At 40.7% G+C, this 21,738-nt stretch overlaps 1 protein-coding gene across 49 annotated transcripts in view; it reads left to right on the top strand.

Moving 5' to 3' along the window:
- ANKS1B (ankyrin repeat and sterile alpha motif domain containing 1B) overlaps window positions 1–21,738 on the top strand; it is a 1,028,420-nt gene that overhangs the window by 948,842 nt on the left and 57,840 nt on the right. For 37 of the 49 annotated variants that reach the window (XR_011433608.1, XR_011433612.1, XR_011433607.1 and 34 more), the window contains 2 exons: window positions 3,212–3,319; window positions 5,404–5,583. Coding sequence is in view for 38 of the 49 variants with exons in the window: in XM_070254099.1 (XP_070110200.1) it covers window positions 3,212–3,319; window positions 5,404–5,583 (288 nt within the window). In the remaining 11 variants the exon portion in view is untranslated. Of the gene's footprint in view, window positions 1–3,211; window positions 3,320–5,403; window positions 5,584–6,371; window positions 6,856–21,738 lie in introns of those variants that run through there. The other 12 variants (XM_070254098.1, XM_070254100.1, XM_070254097.1 and 9 more) reach the window with 3 other exon arrangements.

The raw sequence follows: 21,738 nt of genomic DNA, 5'->3' as shown, positions 1-21,738 counted from the left end.
CTGATAGAAGCCTTTGGCAAAGTAATTGAGAATGAGAATGAAAGGAAATAAAATATAGTGCTTTTTGACTTGTAAAATACACTTGAAAAGGTTAATGCTATATTTTTCTGCAATGAGGGAATTGTTTGATCTTGATGCCTTCAAAAAAGAGAAATAGGGAGCTGGCCTGGTGGCATAGTGGTTAAGTTTGCACGCCCTGCTTTGGCGACCCAGGGTTTGCATGTTCAGATCCCAGGTGCAGACCTACTGCCACTTGTCAACCATGCTGTGGCCGCATCCAACATAAAATAGAGGAAAATTGGCATAGATGTTAGCTCAGCAACAATCTTCCTCAAAACAAAAAGAGGAAGAACGGCAACAGATGTTAGCTCAGGGCCAATCTTCCTCATAAAAAAAAGAGAAATCATACAGGAATTTAAGGGCATTTCTCTGGATCATATAAACAATGTTGCCTGCAAGTAATCAGCACTGGGATCACGCTTATTTGGCATATTTATAAATCATCTGAATGAAGGAGTATATGGCGAAATTCCAGATTGGCAAAACTACCCAAGCTCCTCCAGGTAGTGAAATGCCAAGCTGGCTCATATAAATGCAGAAAGATAACACAGGGCTATATGAGTGGGCAGAAGGATGGCAGACAGCCTTCTGCATGGACAACTGTAAGATAAGGAGTTTAGGGAGAAATAATTCAAACCATCCTTCTTAGATTAACGGGCTTTGAACTATCAGCTGTAACAAAATTAAGAGATTTTACAGTCAGTATATATTTTGGTCCCTAGTTATTCCTACTGTAGCGAAAAGGCAAGCCAAAAATCAAGTGTGCTTAGAAAGGGCCTTTTCAAAGGAGAACTAAAAGAAGAAAACAGTATCCTGCTCGAATGTAAAGCCCTGGTTCACTTACATCTGGACTCCGGTGAGCAGTTTGTTCAACGAACCTTAAGCAGTTGTGCTAGGGTAGGAGAAGTTTCAGAGAAAGTCAACCAAAATGATCAGCGGCACAGAGAGCTGCTTTCTGAAAACAAACTGCAAAGATGAGGATGCTTCAGCTTGGGCAGGGGAGGGTTTATACATCATAGGAGCGTGGTGCATGTGGACATTCACGTTGATTAACATTTACCATCCAGTCATCGACAGACATGGGTCAGAGAGTGGATATAAAAGGCGTAAAGCATAATGCTAGTTTAAAATCTAAATCAATTTAGGCAGAAAGCCCAATAGGCTAACTGATAAATAGGCAAAAAAAATTCAAGGTGGCATGAGATGAGTGCCAAAGAAATGCCCCTTAAAACTTGGAAAGAAAGACTTTTAACAAAAATCATTTACACAACGGCTAGTATACTTTGGGAACTAATTACTCAACAAGAGTGGTTATATCCTGGAACTACACATGGGCAGGGAAGGGATAAATACATTTTTTAAGAATGGATTTATAATATGTTGTTTTAAAAAGTCAGTAATATTTGGGGGCTGGCCCCGTGGCCGAGTGGTTAAGTTCGCGCACTCCGCTGCAGGTGGCCCAGTGTTTCGTCAGTTCAAATCCTGGGCGCGGACATGGCACTGCTCATCAGACCACGCTGAGGCAGTGTCCCACATGCCACAACTAGAAGAACCCACAACGAAGAATACACAACAATGTACCGGGGGGCTTTGGGGAGAAAAAGGAAAAAATAAAATCTTAAAAAAAAAAAAAAAAAAGTCAGTAATATTTGGAGTTATGCTCAAACTTTGCAGTTTCCCTTGGAGTAGAACAAGCTTTGGAAATGGTATACCTGATTGAAATCCCAGAGCCACCACATACTAGCTCTTGGATAGGCAATTTGGCCTCTCTGAACCTCAGTCTCTTCATCTGTAAAGCAAGAAGCACCCCTTCCAGAAAGGAGTGTTGGGAGGATTGAAAAGGAGGGGTAGCATTTGGAAAGCTCCTGAAGGGGTGGGGACTGAGGCTCTTTGCAAGTCTTGGTTCTCTGTGTCATCTCTTCTACAGTGTGCCCTTTGCAGTACTGTCGGACTCAAAATCCCAGCCTGGGAGACTCTGAGTCTCCTCCAAGTAGGCAGCACTTGATTCTAACCCTTGTTTGCAACTTTTATCTAGATTAACATTTGTTCTTTCATATTCATTGAACCCCTATTATTTCAAGCATTGCTTTAGGCATTTGGGAAATAATAGTGATAAAGATATACCAGGGGCCTCGCTCTAGGGAAGCTGCCCTGGGGGAGAGGGGTACACAAACACTACATCTGGAAATAAAGTTACTTCAGAGCATGATAAAAAGAGGCTCACAGGGTAGAGCGTGACGGGGGTTGAGGGCACAGTTCTTTCAGTGAGGAGGTGGGGGAAGGCTTTTGTGAGAAGACACCACTTGAGCCATATCGGAACGATGAGAAGGTGTCATTTGAAGATTTTGCAGGGAGCATTCCAGGCAGATGAATGAAGAGGCATAGAGGCCACAAGGCAAGAATGAGCATGGAATGTTCAAGGAATAGAGAAGACTTGTGTGAGTGAGCATCCTGAATGGAGGGGAGAGAGGCAGGGACACACAGAAAGACAGAACAACCAGCCCGGTTGGGCCTTGAGGCCAGGTCAGAACTCCGATTTATTCTAAGAGCAATAGGAAGCTATTGGAGAGTTTTCAACTGGTCAGGGGTAAGACTTGACTGATCCTTTTGAAATGTCTTGTGGCTGCTGAGTAGAGAATGGGACTCTAGGGCCGCATGAGTAAAGGGAACACTGTCTCTCTTTCTCTTTCTGCTCCCACTACTCAGCCACTCTAGCCTTTCTCCAGGCTATTCCCATCTTTCTGGACTCGAGGGGTCACACTGATTTCATACCACATCTCTCACGGTTCAGCGGTAACTTTGCACAGATCTCTTTTCACTCCTTCATCTTTTAGGATGTATAAAAATTATTTTTCTCAGGGGCCAGCCCCATGGTGTAGTGGTTAAGTTCTGTGTGCTCTGCTTCAGCAGCCTGTGTTCATGGGTTCAGATCCCAGGCACAGACCTACACCAGTCGTCAGCCATGGTGTGGCAGCAACCCACATGTACAGTGGAGGAAGATTGGCACAGGTATTAGCTCAGGGCTAATCTTCCTCAAGCAAAAAAAGAGGAAGATTGGCAACAGCTGTTAACTGAGGGCTAATCTTTCTCAGCAGAAAAAAAAATTATTTTTCTCAAATGAAACATTTAACCCAAATATATGTCATTTCAGGTTTTAAAAATCAGTTTGATTGGCCACAGGAAACGTATTTTGGCATCTCTGGGAGACAGGCTGCACGACGATCCACCACAGAAGCCGCCTCGGTCCATCACCCTCAGGGTAAGTGCCTAGTGTGTTCACAGGGGTTGTTCCCCACTCTTATCCTCAAAATTATTTTGTGCAATAAAATAAAATGGCTGAAGCAATGGATCAGGAAGTACAGGCTGTTTTCCATGGAGCTTACCTTATCTGTATAAAAAACAATCTCACTTTTGATTGGGTTTTATAAGATAAGATTTATTTTTCTCGATTGGTTAAATACATATTTTTGAGATTTAGATACACATCTGACAGACCATCACCTTTAAGGAACCACTCCCGCTACTCCCATCCCACACTCCCATCTACACCAGGAGAGAGGAAATGAGTTTTCTGTCAAACTCCTCAAACCCACAGAAAGAAAATCGACCAAGGACCACAGTTAAGTAAAGATCAATTTGAAATTAACCTCAGGGTCTTCTGTTTTCAAAGTAAATATTATTCAGCTTTACCCACTTCAAAATTAAGAATAGAGAATCTAGAAGTTTATTTAATAAACTATGTCAGCTATGTTTTAGAATTATGGGGCAGACAAACTAGGGAGAAAGCCCAAAGGAAGAGGGAAATATAGTGTAAGGGGAAGGAGGGCAGGGAGGAAAGAGCAGAGAGAAAGAGAAAACAAGAGAGATGATTACCAGGCAAAATGGCGGCAGGAAGGAGTAGCTGGCAGTCACTGGATTTCATGGGGCCCATAAGAACTTTTCGAAAATTTATCGTAAAGCTGGAATCTCCCTGACCAGTTGGAGAGATCCAACTCTGTTCTATTTAGCCCTGCACTTGCTTGCTTCTGGTTCCCTTTCTGCAAGTGTCAGAAAAGGTAGTGATAATAAATGAACACAAGCATGGTACTTTGAAGTAACCACCAGCGATGACATGCAGTAGAATGTGAACTTCACTCTTATCAGTGAACTTGAGCAGACAGCATCACTCCTGTCCATACAAGAAGAGGGTTGGGCTGGAGAGGCCCAAAAATAAGACTTTGAGTCTGATTCCATTTTAAAGGACAAGAAAATACACAAAGATTTCAGGGAATGCAAGAGAATTGGTCGCAGGAGGGAGCCATGAGGAAAATTGCTTACTGGGGTAACTGGGATACACTGGGATATTTGGAGGCTAGTTGGGCTTTGGGAGCAGTGAAAGTAGAAATAGGACCTGTTTTTTTTCCCATCAATAAGAGGAGCTTCAAGTAAATTTAGGGGAAGTGAGCCTAGAACAGGATTGTTGTCTTGCCTTTATTTTGCTTTACAACAGGGGAGGGAGACATAGGCAGCATCAGTGTAACCATCCTAAAAAGACTCCTTAGAGGAGTAATTTTCTGCTACTTATTCTACTCCCCTTCTCCTTATGAACCTCTCGCCCTGGCTCCCTGGAAGAGATTTAGGGGAACAACAGAATGATCAAAGACAGAGATTCCTAAGAGAAAGCGCAGGACCTTAATCTGTCGAGGGAGGTCCAGAGCATCCAGAGAGAAGTGGCCTGGAGAGTCGGCATGACCCAGTCCTCCTCTTCCTTGCGAACACTAGAGCCCAGCTCTCTGCCACCCCTTGTCTTACTTCTGACCAGCTTCCCTCAGCTTGAGTCATTTTTGCTGTTGAAAAGCATCCTCTGTCGTTATAGGCATTGCTCTATCTGTACATGTGACATTCTGTGTCCTCACTGTGTCCTCTTCCCTGCCTGATTGTCAGACCACTCTTTGGTGGACTGTCAAGACCCATTGGTTCCCATTTTACCTTTCTCATCATGGCATCTACCATGGTGAGGACATTCTGTCCCATGAAGACTCAGTTCCTTCCCTTAGAAGCACACGTGATGGTGTCAGGGATGCCCAGCATATGTGTGCCTCTCTCTTGAGATCATCCATAGTGCTGGTTTAAGAAAACAGCCTGATTCTTTGTACTTTAAACCTTTGACCTGAAATACTTTGGAGAAAAAGTATTGACTAGATCATGCCATTAATAAAATGGTGGAATGTCATCCATTCCTTGGCAGTTGATTCAAAAATGACACCCCACCCCCACAGTTTGTCTTGTCAGTATTTCACAATTTTGAAACCAAAGGTTAGCCACAAGAACATGGTATTTATTTCATGATGTATTTCCATTCAGGAACCCAGTGGTAATCACACTCCTCCTCAGTTGTCTCCATCACTTAGCCAAAGCACTTACACCACTGGTGGCTCCCTAGACGTTCCTCACATTATCATGCAGGGCGATGCGAGGAGGAGAAGAAATGAAAACTACTTTGAGGATATTCCCCGATCAAAACTGGAGAGGCAGATGGCCCAGGTAAGGTGTTAAGAGCCTCTGTGATATTTTTACCTTTCACCCATGTCAAGTAATGCATTCTAATATTGAACAGTAGCTTACAATGAATGCCTGTTGTCCACACCTAACTGAAATTTTACTATTTTATGCCTTGGCTTTCGTTCCCTACTCACTTGAACTAAACTGAAACAGACTTTTCTGGGAATGGAATGTATACACAGATCCTTGTTATCCATCCTTACTGAAGAAATTATGTCTGATCTCATTGCAACCAGAAAGTCTTTGCCCTAAAGGGAATAATACTGTGTAAGAATCAAATCATAATGAAAATGAATAATAAAAGTCTAGATTATAAAATGTAAATTTTATGAATTGGTTGGATGACAGGGCAGAAGTCGGGAGGAAGTATTAACTCCTCAAGTTGTTAATTTCCTCCCGAGTTGACACATTTCTATAGAATTGTACTACTGGGATGAGCTGCATCATTTCATATTGTCACCTCGAGTAATTGAAAATGGTGATGCTGCCTGACACAAATAACGGAAAAGAGAGATCTGTCATGCTCAGACCTCTCCATGATTTTGGTCTAGATGTCCATGTCTGCCCTGTCCGCAGAGAGACATCAGATAGATGTCTAGCCTGTCCTCTGATCACTGCTCAGAAACTTGATCCAGCCTTAACCAAACAGTAGCACTATTCTTAAAGCACATTCAGATGGGCAGCCAGCTCTGCAGTTTTACCCTGAGATTCAAAGATATGGATTTGTTGACAACTATTGGCAGAATCAACTCTTTTCATCCTCATTCTAGGTTCAGACTGACGTGTTAAGAGGCTTCTCTCTGCCTCCCACACCTAAGATGAGAATCTCGAGGTGAAAATTCGACTGTAATTGCTTTGCCTTGGTTGTTAAATATTTTTCTCAACTGTTTGGTGAGATTCTGTTTTTAAAAGCCTTTGGTAAACATTCTGTGCTGCTGCTCACGAAAGAAAAATGTGAAGAGAATGTTCTGGAAACCATGGCTGTTCTGCCTGCAAATGCCCTGGAGAGAGAGGTTCTAGGATACTGCGTCTCCTTTCAGCTCCTTCAGTATTAAATGGTTCTCAGTGTTCTTTGCGCAGGGAATGGCAATGTTGGGATTATGGAGAACATTTTATTCAAGGGAGATGAAAAATGTAGGAGAGACAAGAAAAGAATAATTTTCCCTTTCTCTCTTGTTAAGTATTGTGTCTTAATCCTTATTACTGTTTTCACTGACGTTCTTTTAAATAAAGAGGCTGAAAGCTTTTTCCCCACACCGTTCATGTATTTCTGCTGTTTGTTAGCATGGGTGGATCACATACGTAGTTAAATTTCTCTAGTGACGGCATTTCAGAGATGTGGTTTGTTTTACCCTTGAGCCATTTGTCTTTATATATTAATACAAACTGGGTCTTTTCTGAACCCTGCTCTTCGCTGGGTAAGGGAGGAGTTTGTTAATGAGCATTAGGTGTTATCAACTGTGCCAACTTCAAGAACAGAATCACCTATCTGAGCTGCTCATATAATTTACGAAATTTCTCCACATAGTACAGGTTTTTCAAAGAGGAAATTAATTACTCCACTGCCTGTGTATGAAGCCTCAGAGGTACTCTGGCAAGATTGCTCTCTTACTTTCTCGTTGAGATTCAAAAGCTAGGGGCAGTAGTACCTCTTGAATAGCCTGAATCTTTTTTCTGTCACTCCTATCAAAATGCATCCCTTTCAGGAATTGTCTCGCCCTTGAGAAAATGGAATGACCTTGTATCTGGCCAGGTGAGAAAGGCCCAAAAGCAGAAAAAGTGAGATAAACAGGGAGATGGGATGTGGTGAGCAATGGAGGGTATGCGTGAATGTGATAACTTACCTGTGCTGTTCACTATGATCCAGTGACTGATGTGGACATACGCCTCCATCAGCAACCGGGAGCTTATTAGAAGCTTTCTAAAATCCTGCTGCTCAATACAGCGCTTTTGCTGCAGAGAAAATAGGAGACGGCACTACAGGAATCTAATCAATAAGAAAAAGCCAGTCTGGGATTGCAACTCTAGGTTGTATTAATTGCAGTTTTTTATTTGTTTGTCTTGAGAATGTTTCCTAGTCTAGAAATGCCAAAGATAGTAGAGAAATGAATGCACACCTTTTAAAAATAGTGCCATTTCAAAGCTTTAACCTGTCAAAATATGAAATACTCAGTGATTTTGTTTTGGAACGGTTTTATTTATGTGATTTTTCCACCAGTCAGTTGTTTTTCTTATTCTTCATTTTTTTGGTCATATGCTGCAATAATTTTTAAAATCTGTTTGCTTTTTTAACAACCTGTCATTCTCTCTCTAGACCACATTCTTCCCCGAAGTTATGTGCTCAGCCAATGAAGTTGAGTCTTCCTAAAAACTTGAATGAACAATTAAAATTCCTAAAAGCGAGCAACTGGTCACACCTCCTTCCAACCAGGAGCTCAGTCCCTGAGGTTCTTTCCCAAGGGGTTTCTCCCAAGGGGCTTACTGTAGCTTGGCTAATGCTCGCCCAGCAGTCTGTTTCTCATTAAGCCACCGACGTCCGTCTTCAGACTCTTACTTATTAAAAGAAGGGAAAATGCAGTTAAGCGAAAATCACCAGGGCAGATCCGTGTTCTCAGACACCCCTCTACTTTTTCACATTTAGCAGAGCCCCCACCAGAGTGATTTGGAATTCTAGCTGTGGGCCAGAAACCTTAAGTTCTTGGTGGTTGCAGTAATTCAAAGGAGTGTTGCCGTCTTCAAGTCTGCTCAACAGACGTTTGGAAGTGCTTTGCTTAACTTGGAAAAACCAGTGCTTAGAGTTCAACTGAGATAAATTTAATGTCCATTCTACCCATTACGTTTGTTTGTTGGCAAATATTTTTTAAAAGTAACAGTGAGGTTGGTGTTTAATTACTTGTTTTTAATTTGAACCAATATTAAAAATACCTGTCTTGGAATACAGAGGATGTTAAATATTGTGGCTGTTTCCTTTTATTCTGATATAAGCAATATTCTGGCATCAAATTGTCTTAAATGAATATGTGAGAGACAAAATTGAGTTCAATGCTAATAACATTTTTTAAACCACAGAATGTAATGATATAAACGCATCTAAACAATAGGCTTCTTATCATGCTGAAAATAGCTTTTCCAGCCTATAATTCTAAATTGGACTCCTTTGCTCTGAAGTTCTGAAATGCTCCCATATTTCCGTACCCCTAATAAATAAATGTGGCATTTGCATTTGTGGCATAATACCTGAATGCATATAAAGCTTTTAAATTTTCAAAGGACTTTCACATCTGTTATCTCATTTTAGCACAAACAAGGCATCCTACACAACTATTCATGTGCGTGTAGCACATGGCAGATCAGCTTTTAAACCTGAGTTCTGTAGAGAAGAGATAGTAAATGAGAATATGGGAAGTATATCAGAAGGAGGAAAAATACTTCCAGGATTTAGAGCCTAACCACAATCTTTAGAAATTTTCTTGAATGATATTTAGGAGAAGTCCAAGTACTCTTAAAATGAACACTAAGAGAGAGTAATGGAATTAATAAAGTTTAAGGACTGTCACTGACTGGTTACCCCAAGGAACTCAAGGTGGATTTAGAAGCATTTAACTATTTTTCCAAATTGTTTTCTTCCTTTTGTTATATTAAGGAGATGCAATCACCAGCCACCCTGAACCAGGCCAAGCCTCACCACAGGAGCTGTGCCTCTGACCTTTGCCTTATTTTTGATACTAAGGTCTCTCCAGGAGGAGCTTAGGCCTTATTATGTAACCTGCAGTGTACGTGGAAGCATGTTTTCCAACTGAGCCTGCACAAGCAAATACCCACCTCTCCGCTTGGAATATTCATTCCCCATCCGAAATAAATGTCCCTCTTTCCCTTTGTTTAAGGAGGCCATGACTTTGGAAATGATTCCACATGGTCTCCTATTTGCTGCAAATATACTTTACTTTTTGAGACAACTACCGCCTGTCATTTAACTCGCCCAGAGGTGAACCCCACTTTGGTTCAGTAACGGGACCACATTCTCCAAACAGAAAATACTTATGGAAAAATGAAATAATACTTCTGTTTTCACAAAATAACAAAGACTCCCAACAGCAAGAGAAATACATATCTTTGTGCAAACTTTACCTCAATATTAATGAGGGAAATCCATAATGTAGAAGTCCTTGTGTTTTAAATGCTCCCATCTTAATAAAAATATCAGTATTGCCTGGGGCAGTTACCTTATCTGATGCACAGGAACCTGAGAAGCAGGCAGTCTCCACATTTAAAGACAAGGAAACTGAGAAACCACTTGACTTGGTGCAGGTCACACAGCCTGGAAGAAACCAAACCAGAACTTGCCGGGGGCAATATGAAAGCTTTGTCTAAATTGCTTCTAAATCATTAGAAAGTTGATTCAGTTGAACTTATTTCGGTTGAAAGTCTCGTATTTCTCAGTTTTACTTCATCAGTATGACTAGGTCAATTACTTCTTTATTTGAAAGCATTTTATGTATTATATTAGTTCTACAAATGTTCGTTCTTTTGATATTGTTAAAGGAAGACATATGGGAACTGAGCCCTATAGAAGCCCTGCCATGGCCAGATCCGTGCCGGGGGTGCCATGTGCAGAATCTTGTTTAATCCTCACAACAGCCCATTCGATGCTCAAGGAAGGCCAGGGGAGTGAGTGCTTTGCCTCATGGCTGGTCTGTGGCAAGCCTGGCCCCATGCTCTGTCTGCCTGACCATATCCTGGTTCCTCTGTGGCTCCTGTTACCCTCTGGGCTGCCTCTGTTTTAAAATGATTCTGGTTCAACAAATACTAATTTCCCATATGCTACAGTAGATGACACTTATATAGGCACAGCAAGCGGAACGAGGATAAAATCACTAGTAGTTTAGTGGAAACTTGGTGAGTCAGCTCATGGTTATCAGCATAAAACCCTTTAAATGCAAAACTGCAGTGTTTATTCATTGATCCTTTTAGTGGGGACCCTCCCTGCATGTCTTGGTAGAACTCCGCCCTTCTCCCATGTTTCTGAAAAGCTCTGTAGGGAGATGTGGGGTTTACTGCATATACAGAGAAGTTCTTGCCTGTGGGATTTCTCCAAAGAGTGAATGCTGTTAGTGGCTTCTTCAGTTGGAGTTCTGATTTGGTTTCTTTCTGGCTGTGTGACCCGTACCAAGTCATGCAGTTTCTCTGAACTTCAGTTTCCTTGTCTTTAAAATGTGGATAAAGCCTGCCTTTCAGGTTTGTGTGTATCAGATAAGATAATTTATGTGAAAGTGTATTCTAAACTGTAAATCACTGTTTATAGATGTACATATATATATGTATGTAGATGAGATGACCATCAATTCAGATATATCACCTGTCAGTCACTAACTCAAAGGTTGCTGATTTCATCAGGGGGCCAATTAATAACAAAGGTATTATTAGAAAAGTCAGTGGTCAGATGGTTGTAGCGTTCTATAAAGACCATCTTTTTGTTCCAGTGTTATCTGTGCTTACAGTGTATGTTGAGAATGGAATTAGAATTTTCCTCGTTATTAATTTAATTGTATAAATATGAAGCCTGCCAAGGAGCATCTATCATGATGGAGAAGGGATCCATGCAATGATGACAAAGCCAGGGAAAGCAGAGGATGTGGAATAGTTCTGTGCAAATTCAGGTTACAAAAGTATGGAGCAAAGGGTATCTTACAATAATATATTATTGTAACATAGTAAGATAAAACATTAAGTGAGAAAGAAAGGATTATTTTTTCCTTTAATGAAATTTAGAACTTGTTTGAAATATACAGCACAAAAATTCTTAGCTAGAGAAGCATTGATATCCCAAAAAGTGATGAGGCCAATGCTTAGCCATCTCTGGGAAAGAGAGAAGATAGTAATTTATTCTTTTATACTTTCCCTGGGAGAGAAAGCCTCTTGTTCCTAGAAATCCTGTCCGCTGCTCTGGCATTAGGGGAACTTACAGAATCAGCCTTCAGAAAGTAGCACAACTATGTTGAAAGAAACAGCATTTTACAAGGTGATTTTTTTTCCCCAAAACTAAACAAGTTTTCTTACTACTGTGTTACATCAGATTTTTTTAAATGCCCATAAGTTAGTGGCTAGTTTTTAATTTAGATTTTCATCACCTAGCCACTACTCAGAAAGGCTCAGCCTGTCCATAACTTCAAAATTTTCTTCCGTGAAGATCTAAAGAGCAACTCCTAATACTTAAGCACAGACAGACAATATATAACCAAAATAAGAAAGTTAAGAATAAACTCAGTAAGCTCTTCTATCAGGAGCTTCCAATTTGACAGCTTGTCGAGTTGACAAGCTGACACACCAGCTTCAAAGATAACTTGGCATGTTGATGAGATCTGTGCCCTGTTTCAAGCCAGGAACTCTGGATCGCCAGCCCACTATTCCCCAAGGCATTATACCAAGCAAAAGTGAAAAACGTTGGTTTCATACTTGGAATTTAAACCTGATGTGTTGTACAATTTGTTTATTAATATGGACAGTTAATTGCCTCTTCTCAAAATATACACTGCTCTCCCTGTGATAATTTTGGGGTTGAAAACTTCAATATGATTAGTGTCTTTCAGGCAACATTGAAGCGTTACTGTCCATCCTGTCCATTGGTCTTAGAATGAGGGGAAGAAGTGGGAGAATCACTCAGATGGGTTCGTTTTTAGGTTTTGATACTCATCTTACAAGTCTCGATTCTTTCATTCTCTGTCAAGTCCATCAAGGAGGCAGATTATAGGACGAGGAATATGTTCTGACAGACCCCGGTCAGACCTAGACACTTCCATTCATTTTGCTAGAAAGCTCCAATGGCTCCATCTTCCCTCCACGTGCTGGTACTAGACCAAGGTAAATATTTCCAATTAAACCCAGACCACGGGTTTCTTCAAAAACATCGATAGAAAAGATCCTATTTTCAACTGAATAAATAAGAAATCTGATGATACATAAAAACCCTATTTCAGTGGAATTGACCTTGTGATATTTAGTGTTGCCTTAGGCTTGCTGACATTGAGCAGCTTGTTCACAAAGAGGCACACCAGGCTATTTTTCCACTTATTAAATTTTTGGAATGTTTCTCATTATATTCAGTTCAGTTCTTGGGTCTTCAGGTCAGAGTTTTGGCTATTATAACCTGACCTTGATTTATTTTCAAGGGCAGGAGAAGTCTCTTATTCTCCTTCTCCCTCTTGCATTTCTTTTTTCTAGCGTAAAAAATAAAATAAAGGGAAGATTTTTTAATGTCTAGAGGAAATGGGACTGATTATGCGGTCCTGTCTCAGTTAATTCCATTTGTATATGACTAAAGTAATATATCAATAGGGACTCCTCTGTATGCATGCAGGTAACAAAAATCCAACTCAAGATGTCTTATGAAGAAAGAGGCATGTATTTGAATCATTTCATTGCAAAATCCAGGTAGACCTGGATCCAGGTGCTCGTATGATGTCTCACTCTCCAGCTCTTCATGTCTTGGCTCTGCTTTCCTCTGGTTGGCTCTTTTCCCAAATAGGCTTTCTCTACATGAGGGGAGTTTCAAGTCCAATCCCTGTTCGACTGGAACCTACAAGAAAGAGGGCTTATCTTTCCAAGAGTTCCCCAAAAAGTCCCAGGATGGAGACCCATTGTTTCAGATCAGCCTGGTTTTGATCCTTTATCTGCTCTGAGCTAATCATAAAGGAGTGTGTGTGTGTGTGTGAGGGTGTGGGTGTGGGTGTGATGTGATTAGCTAGGCATAGGTCACATGCCTGCAGGTGGTGTGTGTGTGTGGATGCGGATGTGGGTGTGTGATATGTGTGTGTGTGTGTGTGTGATGTGATTAGCCAGGCATAGGTCACATGCCTGCAGGTGATTTTAGCTCCACCTGAACCACATGGACGGAGGGGTCGGAAGGGAGCTCCTCCCATAGACAATCAGAGTGCCATGACCAGAAACAGGAATGGTTTCTAGGCAGGCAGAAATAGCAACAGTGGGCACCCACTTTGACTTTCAAATTCTGAGAATGTCTGACAGATAATTGTTATATCATGTGGGTATTGATCTCATTTTTTCATACTTAATTTGATGAGCTTTTTTAAAATTCTAGATTTGAAGTAATGAGATCAGGGTTAAAAATCCCATCTCTGGGGGCCGGCCCCGTGGCAGAGTGGTTAAGTTCGAGCGCTCTGCTTCAGCCGCCCAGGGTTTCGCCAGTTGAGATCCTGGGTGCAGACATGGACCGCTCATCAAGCCATGCTGAGACTGTGTCCCACATGCCACAACTAAAAGGACCCACAACTAAAAATATACAACTATGTACTGGGGGGCTTTGGGGAGAAAAAGGAAAAATAAAATCTTTTAAAAAAAATCCCATCTCTGATAGCTGTTACCTCTGTAACCTTGAACAAGCCTTAGCTACTCAGAGCCTTAGTTTTCTCTCCCTAAAGTGAGATTAATGCCCACCTCACATCATTGTTGTGAGGCACAAGTAGTAGTTGTCAAAGTAGTTTACAAACTATAAAGGTATATGTTTGGGTTGTTTTAGAAATTATTATTTTGAGAGAACTTCTAGTTTTCTGTTACGCTGTCCTTTTTCAATGTAACTTGGAATCATTGCATTTTAAATAAAGCTCGTAATATTTAGCTATGTTTTACAAAACGATTTCTATTTTATAGCTTATAAGCCCAAACTCATACCTCTCCACTGATATGAAAGGAATAGTTCTTGAGAATGCAAACACTGTACAAGAAGTTTCTATCTCTGATATAACCTAATTAACATTGGAGCTCTTCAGAAAGATTTATGGATGATACCCATACTTAAATACTCTTAAATATTATGAGTTAGCATATATCAAAATATGTTATTATCTTTTATGTTAAAATACTTTATTTTCTCTTATAGTAAAGTGTATGTTGGTTATGTAGGGGCAAGGCCTGACCTTCCTTCATCAGTTTTTAATTCCTTATAATAAACATTTTATAAATACTTGTTGATCAGATTACTTTACACAAGGTTATAGGTACCACAAAACCATAGGTTTCTAGGACTCCAGATTAGACACAAATTTGGATGGTCTCAAATCTTTTGGAGAAATAAACTACCTGGAACATTAGCATATTACCTGCCTAGCTTAGATGGAATAGTTAGTTCATTATCATCATTGTTAGAGCCAGCACTGATTAATACAACTTTATAATGAGAAAATTGAGGCACAGAGAGTTTATGTTGCTTACCCACAGGTCACAGATTGTAAGAAGTAGAACCAGGATTTGAACCCAGGCAGTCTAGCTTCACAGCCTGCTCTTTAACCACTGTGTGAATGAACACCCTGGGCTCTCTCTACAAACTGGGTACCAGCAGACATGACACATTCTAAAAATTCTAGAACCGCAAAAGGCCCCAGTGTAATTTTCAAGTCCTTTGACAAATTCTATTAATAATAACTAATACCTTATGTAAATGCAAGGTTAGTAGAGAATTAAACCTCTAAGGTAGCATGGATAAACATTGTGTTTGACGAAAATCCTTTGCTCATCACATCCAACTTTTCATTCTCTACAAATCAGAGGTAGCAAACAATGGCTTCTTGTAAACAATTGTGAGATGTGACCCCCTTTCTGTATGGGTCTCTATCTTAACAAGGTTTTAATGCAGCATCACAAAAATTTGCAGTAACTTGCATTCTCTATATGTGTTAATGGCTAGAAGATTCTTCTATGCTTCTGTTAAAGAGAAGCAGAGAATTTTAGGGTAGAAAGCGGCCAGAAAATATATCCAGTCCTGTGTCTTGATGCAGCACCCCTGCTAGTACATCCTTAATAGACAGCCACAATTTTCTGCTTAAACTTGTCACTGGAAAGGTAGCCCCCACTTTGTGAGGCAGCCCCGTCATCACTGGAAAAGTTCTAATTGATAGAACTTTTGCCATATATTGAATTGAAATAAGCCTTCCTAAAACTCCTACATAGTTAGCTAATGCTGTCTTCTGAAAGTATGAAGAATAAATCTGCTCCCTATTGCTGAGAATAGTTCTTTGACTAAAGATAATTTGATGTCTTCCCCTCACTCTATTAACCATATTCAGCTCTTTGCCAATATCATTCTGAGAAGTGGGATATAGGCTGCACAGCATCCTCATTCTGCCACTCTGGGCACATCTGCTTCGTTGATGTTCATGCTTAATGACATTAACATCGTTAATTCTTACTGAGCTTTTCTTCATGAAAACTCCGCAGCCTTTGTCAATATCAGCGGCCATGAGCCATGCCTCCCTTCTCAGCCCCCAGTAGTGTTCTGTGTGTGTGTGTGTATGTGTGTGTTTAAACAATGCAGGATTTTACATTTACATTATCCCTTTCCAGCTAAAACAGTTTTGTCAAGTGATTTGTCCCATAATCCTAGTTTATCAATATCTTTTTAAAACTTGGTCAACCCTCAGTAGATCAATGATACTCCCCAACTATGTAATGTGCTAACTTAAAAAGCTTACCTTAAAAAGCATGCCTTTCCAGTAAATTCTCCGTTGTATTGATTTCATTGTTGAACAAGGCAAAACTGAGGGAAAAACTGTGTAGCCTTCTACCAGAGACCTCTTAGATTGGCATCCTTCAAGATGATCATTCAACTAGACCTTGTTTTTCCATATTTTCTATAAGGATGAAATGAGGAAACAGTGGGGTCTCGATAAATATCATTGAATGAATGGTCTTGTATGATGCATCTTTTTTACCAGAGGCAGGAAGCAATGTTGAGCATATAGTTAATAAATGGGTTTAAATAAAGAAAATGACAGCCTCAGTTTACATGAAAGGAATATGGTATATATTTTAAAGACATGTTACAGGCAAAGAATAATATTACTTTGCAAAATCGAGTTTCTTTGCAGCAATTCATGTTATGATAAAGAGTTGATCACTGCTTTTCTGAATGGGTTATTAATATTTATGCTTTTCAGTGGTCCTGAAAAATGTCTGTATCAGTAGTGGTGGCATCCAACCTTTGAGGTAAAACAAGTAAAATAGCCCATATTGCAATAAACAGCATGATACCAATTGACTTAAATTCCCTGCAACATCTAGAGAACCTGGAGAGCTGTACAATAGGATCTGGATTGCACAGACAGTGTTCTGTTTTTTTTTTCTCTGCTCTATTTTTTTCCTGCAAAGAGATTTCATAAATAATTGTGTAATGTCATTTAGGGTTACAACTGTCATATTAGGGAATGCAGGTTGTATATTATGTCTACAAATGAATAACAGGAATCACATAGCCTATAGTTCTCTTCTACTTTGGCAGCCGAGGGCTTATTTTATGTGCTATCAGTACCAGAATCAGCGTTAACAATGAAAGAAGGAAGGAAGGGAGGGAGGGAAGAAAGTTGAAGGGAGGGAGGAATGGAGGGAGGGAGGGAGAAAGGGAGGGAGGAAAAAGAGAAGGAGGAAGAAAGGGAGGGAGGGAAGAAAGAGGAACAAGGAAGGAAGGGAGGGAGAAACAAAGGAGGGAAGGGAAGCAGGGAAGGAAGGAGAGTGGGAGGGAGGGATGGAGGGAAAGCTGTAAATTTGGGCACGCAACCGATGTTTTCAGAATTTATATCATGCCAGTGTACTTATGATAGGACCCAATGTGGTGTTTACTTCCTCCCACTTTTGCTGGATTGATTAATGCTGACACCAGCAGTAGCAGGTCACACATGGAGAAACAACTGTTGGCCTGACTTTTCACTTCCAGTGGGTGATTACTGATCCATCCAAGCATTTCCCCATAGACACGAGGAAGGTCATGATCACGAAGGTTTGAGAGGACTGCTCTTCAGAAAAGTGGAGAAATGATGGGAAGCAGCATTTTCTTGAGTTCAGCATTCCCTGCAAATAAAATAATCTGAAACTTTTTATAAAAGGGGTCAGTGGTCATAAACCCTGAACTTGAGACGTCCATAGTGTAGTTGAAGAGAAGAATCACATACAGTTAGAGGGCCATGTAGGAATCACAGAACTCACTTGAGAGGAGAGAAAGAGGATTGTTCTGGTGTCTACAACAGTGGGACAGAAGAAATGATAGGGTGCCGGCCTGTGGCCTCTGGGTAACTTGGGAAAGACAAAAGCTTCTGATTTTCTGATTTCCAGGCAGGGTTTTGTTAGTGCTCAGGGAAGACGAGGCCGCTGGGATGTCACTGCTGGAAGAAAAGATGCATACGAGGTGTTCAGTGCATTATGCCTTGACTGAACTAAATTTGTTTGACTCCATCCTTTGACAGATCTCATCTCATTTGAGTCTCTGCTCAAGGAGCCGCCGAGCGTGCTGGCTGCTGACCGAGGCTTCCTTTGTTCCAAGGCCCTTTTTTCTTTTGCCTTTGAAGCTGTTTTGTCCGCTCTTCAAGTTTGTTTTTGTTTTATTTTAGAAGCACTGTCATCCAAGAGAAAGAATGGACTTCATTATTCCTTTAGCTTTCACCTGAACCTTTCCTATTTCTCATTGGATTCTTTCTGGTCCAATTCTGAACACCCTGAAGTATGAAAGAGTTATGACAAACATAGGGGAAACAAAGGAAAAGCTTTTTTTTGTTTTCAGGGCTAGAACAAGGCAGAAAATTTCATCTCTGAGAGAATCTGACCGGAGGGCTCTGTTCCTACAAGTTTCTTTATTAAACTAGCTGCACAGCACCGGCAGACTCCCGGAAGGTTTGCAGAGCCTAATTGGTGGTATTGAGTAGATGGAGCTATTGTCAGCTTGCTCTGTTCCAAGACCTGCCATCAGCCTCTCAGTCCCAGTTTACTTCTGGTCCTGACAATGGACAAAAGATTGTGTCCGTACAATCCCTATTCTGTAAACATTGACTGAAAGCAGGGCTGATCCCTACTCACTTTGTGACCCATGCCTTGCACCCAGTAGATGCGTAGTATTTCATCTTTGAATGAATGTCAGGGTGCCAGTGGGACAGGTTCCTGTGGTCTAAAGTTTTTTCAAATTTTCAATTTCTGCTTGAAAGAAAGGCTTGCGGTGTGGAAAGGATAGACTTCGTTTGGATATAATATGCTGGGGTGCTTGGGGAAGGCTTCTCTGAGAAGGTGACATTGGAGTAGAACCTGAAGGAAGTGAGGGAGCTGGTCCTGAAGTGTCTAGAGAAAGAACATTTCAGGCAGAAGGGGAAACAAATGCAGAGGCTTTGAAGCTAGAGTGTACTTTGCTGTCCAGAACTGAGTAAGCAAGAGGAAGAGCAATAGGAGAGGAGGGCAGAGAGGCAAGGCTGGGATGGGTGCCAGAGGCTGGAGATTCGTGCCGGCCGTTATTCGGACTCTGAGTTTCCTTCTGAGTTAAATGGAGCAGAGCAGCATGATCTGGCTTTCAGTTTAGATGGATCGTTTTGGCTTTTATATTGAGAATAAGTACTAAGGGAGCAAGGAGGAAAGCAGTGAAACCAGTATGGAAGCTAATGGAATAATCCAAGTGAGAAAAGGTAGTGGCTTGGACCAGGGAGTGATAGGAGGGGAGAAGATTTTAGGTAGATTCACTAGGACTTGCTGCTGGGTTGAATGTGAAAGGTGAGCAAAAGGATGACTCTAACTGGAAGATGGGGGTTGCCGTTTGCTGAGATAAGAAAGTTTATAGGGAAGGGAAGGTAATCAGGAGCTTGGTTTGGGGAAATAAATGTAAGGTTAAGATGCCTATTAATCATCAAAGTAGTGTCAAGAAGGCAGCTGTAATCCGAGTCTGGAGTTCAGAGGAGAGGTCAGGGCTGAAGATACAAATTTGGGAGTCAGGACTGGATGAGACCACCTAGCGAAGCCAGTGAAGGGAAAACAATTGAAGACTGATGCTCTGGGGATCAGAGCATGATCAGATCATAGGAACCAGCAAAGGAGGCTAAGAAATGGAAGGAGTGGTCAAGTGTGTCTGGGAGGTCAAGGAAAATGGAAAGTTGGATTTGGCAGAGTGGAGGTTACCGAGAAAAGCAGTTTCAGTAGCGTGGGCTCAGATGAGGACAGGAAAAGAGAAAGTGGAGACCATGTAGACACCTCCTGGGAAGTACATACGTCTCTTGGGGACTTTGGCTTCTTAAAGAAGGACACAAGTTGAGCAGGGGCTCAAAGAGCACGTTGGGTTAAGGGAATGGGTTTGTTTGAATTTAATAGAAGAAGTTAGAGTACTTTTTGAGAATGCTCCAGTAAAGAAGGAAAAAACAGATGATGATAGAGAAAGAAGTTATAGTAAATTACTGGATTGCTACCAGTCGAGCAAAAAAGAAGTCTACCTTTAGGAGGAGAACTTTGAAGATGAGTAATATGCTTTCTATTTTGTTATTAGATTTGAATGCAAATGTGTTGTCTTTTCCAAACTGAATTCATGGTAACCTGAGATACATGATGGTAACAAGAACAGATGTGGGCCGTATTTTAAGAAAACACTTCCAGGGTCGGGAAAGAGGGCTCAACAGAAGATAAAATTATACACCCTGAAATGTGTATTAACTTTATCATCAAAGAAATAAACATTAAATTATTGATTATATCTCAGTTATAAGACTACTGTATCTTTACTTAACCTCTATTTACTTGGATTTCATCATAATTCAGGTTTGGCTAAACTAAATTAGCCTTTGCAGTATGTGTGGGAAAGGGATGGAGAGAAAATTAATAAGCAAATGAAATTGCAAAGGGGTGTTAACATCCTTTTACAGAATTGTTTCCAAGCTCTCACCAAGCAGCCCTTTAACATAAAAGTATGATGATTACAAATGTTCCTTCTCTCTTCAACAAAGTTGGCAGCCCTTTTTCAGCCTTCCTCAAAAAAAATGAGCATTTTTCTAATGAGAAGTCTGCAAGGTTAATTTCCAGTGCATTTAACAGAAATGTGTCAGCAGTGACATAGTTTACTGAAGACCTAAGTGGTAAGAACAAAGTGGACCAAATGATGACGAATAACAGTCATTAATGTTCCTCTAGTGCTTTACCATTTGCCAAGAAATTTTGAACACATTCTATGATTCCATTCATTCAGTAAATATGTGTGGTGGCCTTCTGTGTTCTAGGTCCTAGGAATTTAGCTGTGAAAAAGTTCCCTCTCTCATGAAACTTAACATGAGCTGCACAACAACCTGATGAAATAAGTAGGTCAAGAACTATCATTATTCTTTACAGATGAAGAGTTTCTAAAGCTTACTTAAAACTTAGATTTAAATCTCTACTGTTCTAGGAATTTGGACCCCAGATGAGACTTTGTCATTGGTATTTTCTTTCTCAAAACTTTTCAACACTCAGTACTTCAATAATGTTGTACCCTGAAAGGTTATCTTCATAAATATAATGAAATTCCGTAGTGGAAACTCTTTTGCATTTAAAAAATTCTTTCCAGCCCTTAGCCTAATAACCACATGTCTGGAAGAAGAGCCATTTCATATTATGAAGTCACCAGTTATAGCTGGCCCACCTTAAATTACTGTGTTCTGAGCCTGATAATTATTTGCTGACAACAGAATGACTGTACTATCTGAAATGTATCAGCTTTTCCTTTAACAATCTTTATAAGTAAAACACAATTAACTGCCTTTATTTTAAACTCTTTTTTTTTTGGCGAGGAAGATTCACCCTGAGCTAACATCCATTGCCAATCTTCCCTATTTTTTCTTTTTTGAGGAAGATTGGCCCTGAACTAACATCCATGCCCATCTTCCTCTACTTTATATGTGGGACACCTGCCACAGCATGGCTTGATAAGTCGTGTGTAGGTCTGTGCCCAGGATCCAAACCAGTGAACCCTGGGCCACCAAAGCAGAACAAGGTAACTTAACCACTACACAACCAGGCCAGCCCCAAATCTTCCTCTATTTTTTGTATGTGGATTGCCTCTAGAGCATGGCTGATGAGTAAAGTAGGTCCGCACCCGAGATCTGAACTCACAAACCTGGGCCACCAAAGCAGAGCACTCAGAAGTTTAACCACTCAACCACAGGGCCAGGCCCTAAACTCTGGGTTTCTTTTGGTTTTTTTTGGAGATTGACACCTGAGCTAACAACTGTTGCCAATCTTCTTCTTTTTTTTTTCCTGCTTTTTTTTCTCCCCAATCCCCCCAGTACATAGTTGTATATTCTAGTTGTGGGTCCCTCTAGTTGTGGCATGTGGGACGCTGCCTCAACATGGCCTAATGAGTGG

The sequence above is a fragment of the Equus caballus genome, chromosome 28 (assembly GCF_041296265.1).
Source record: "Equus caballus isolate H_3958 breed thoroughbred chromosome 28, TB-T2T, whole genome shotgun sequence".
Taxonomy (NCBI): Eukaryota; Metazoa; Chordata; class Mammalia; order Perissodactyla; family Equidae; genus Equus; species Equus caballus.
Note: the sequence above shows the minus strand (reverse complement) of the source record. Positions and strands in the feature narration are given on the sequence as shown.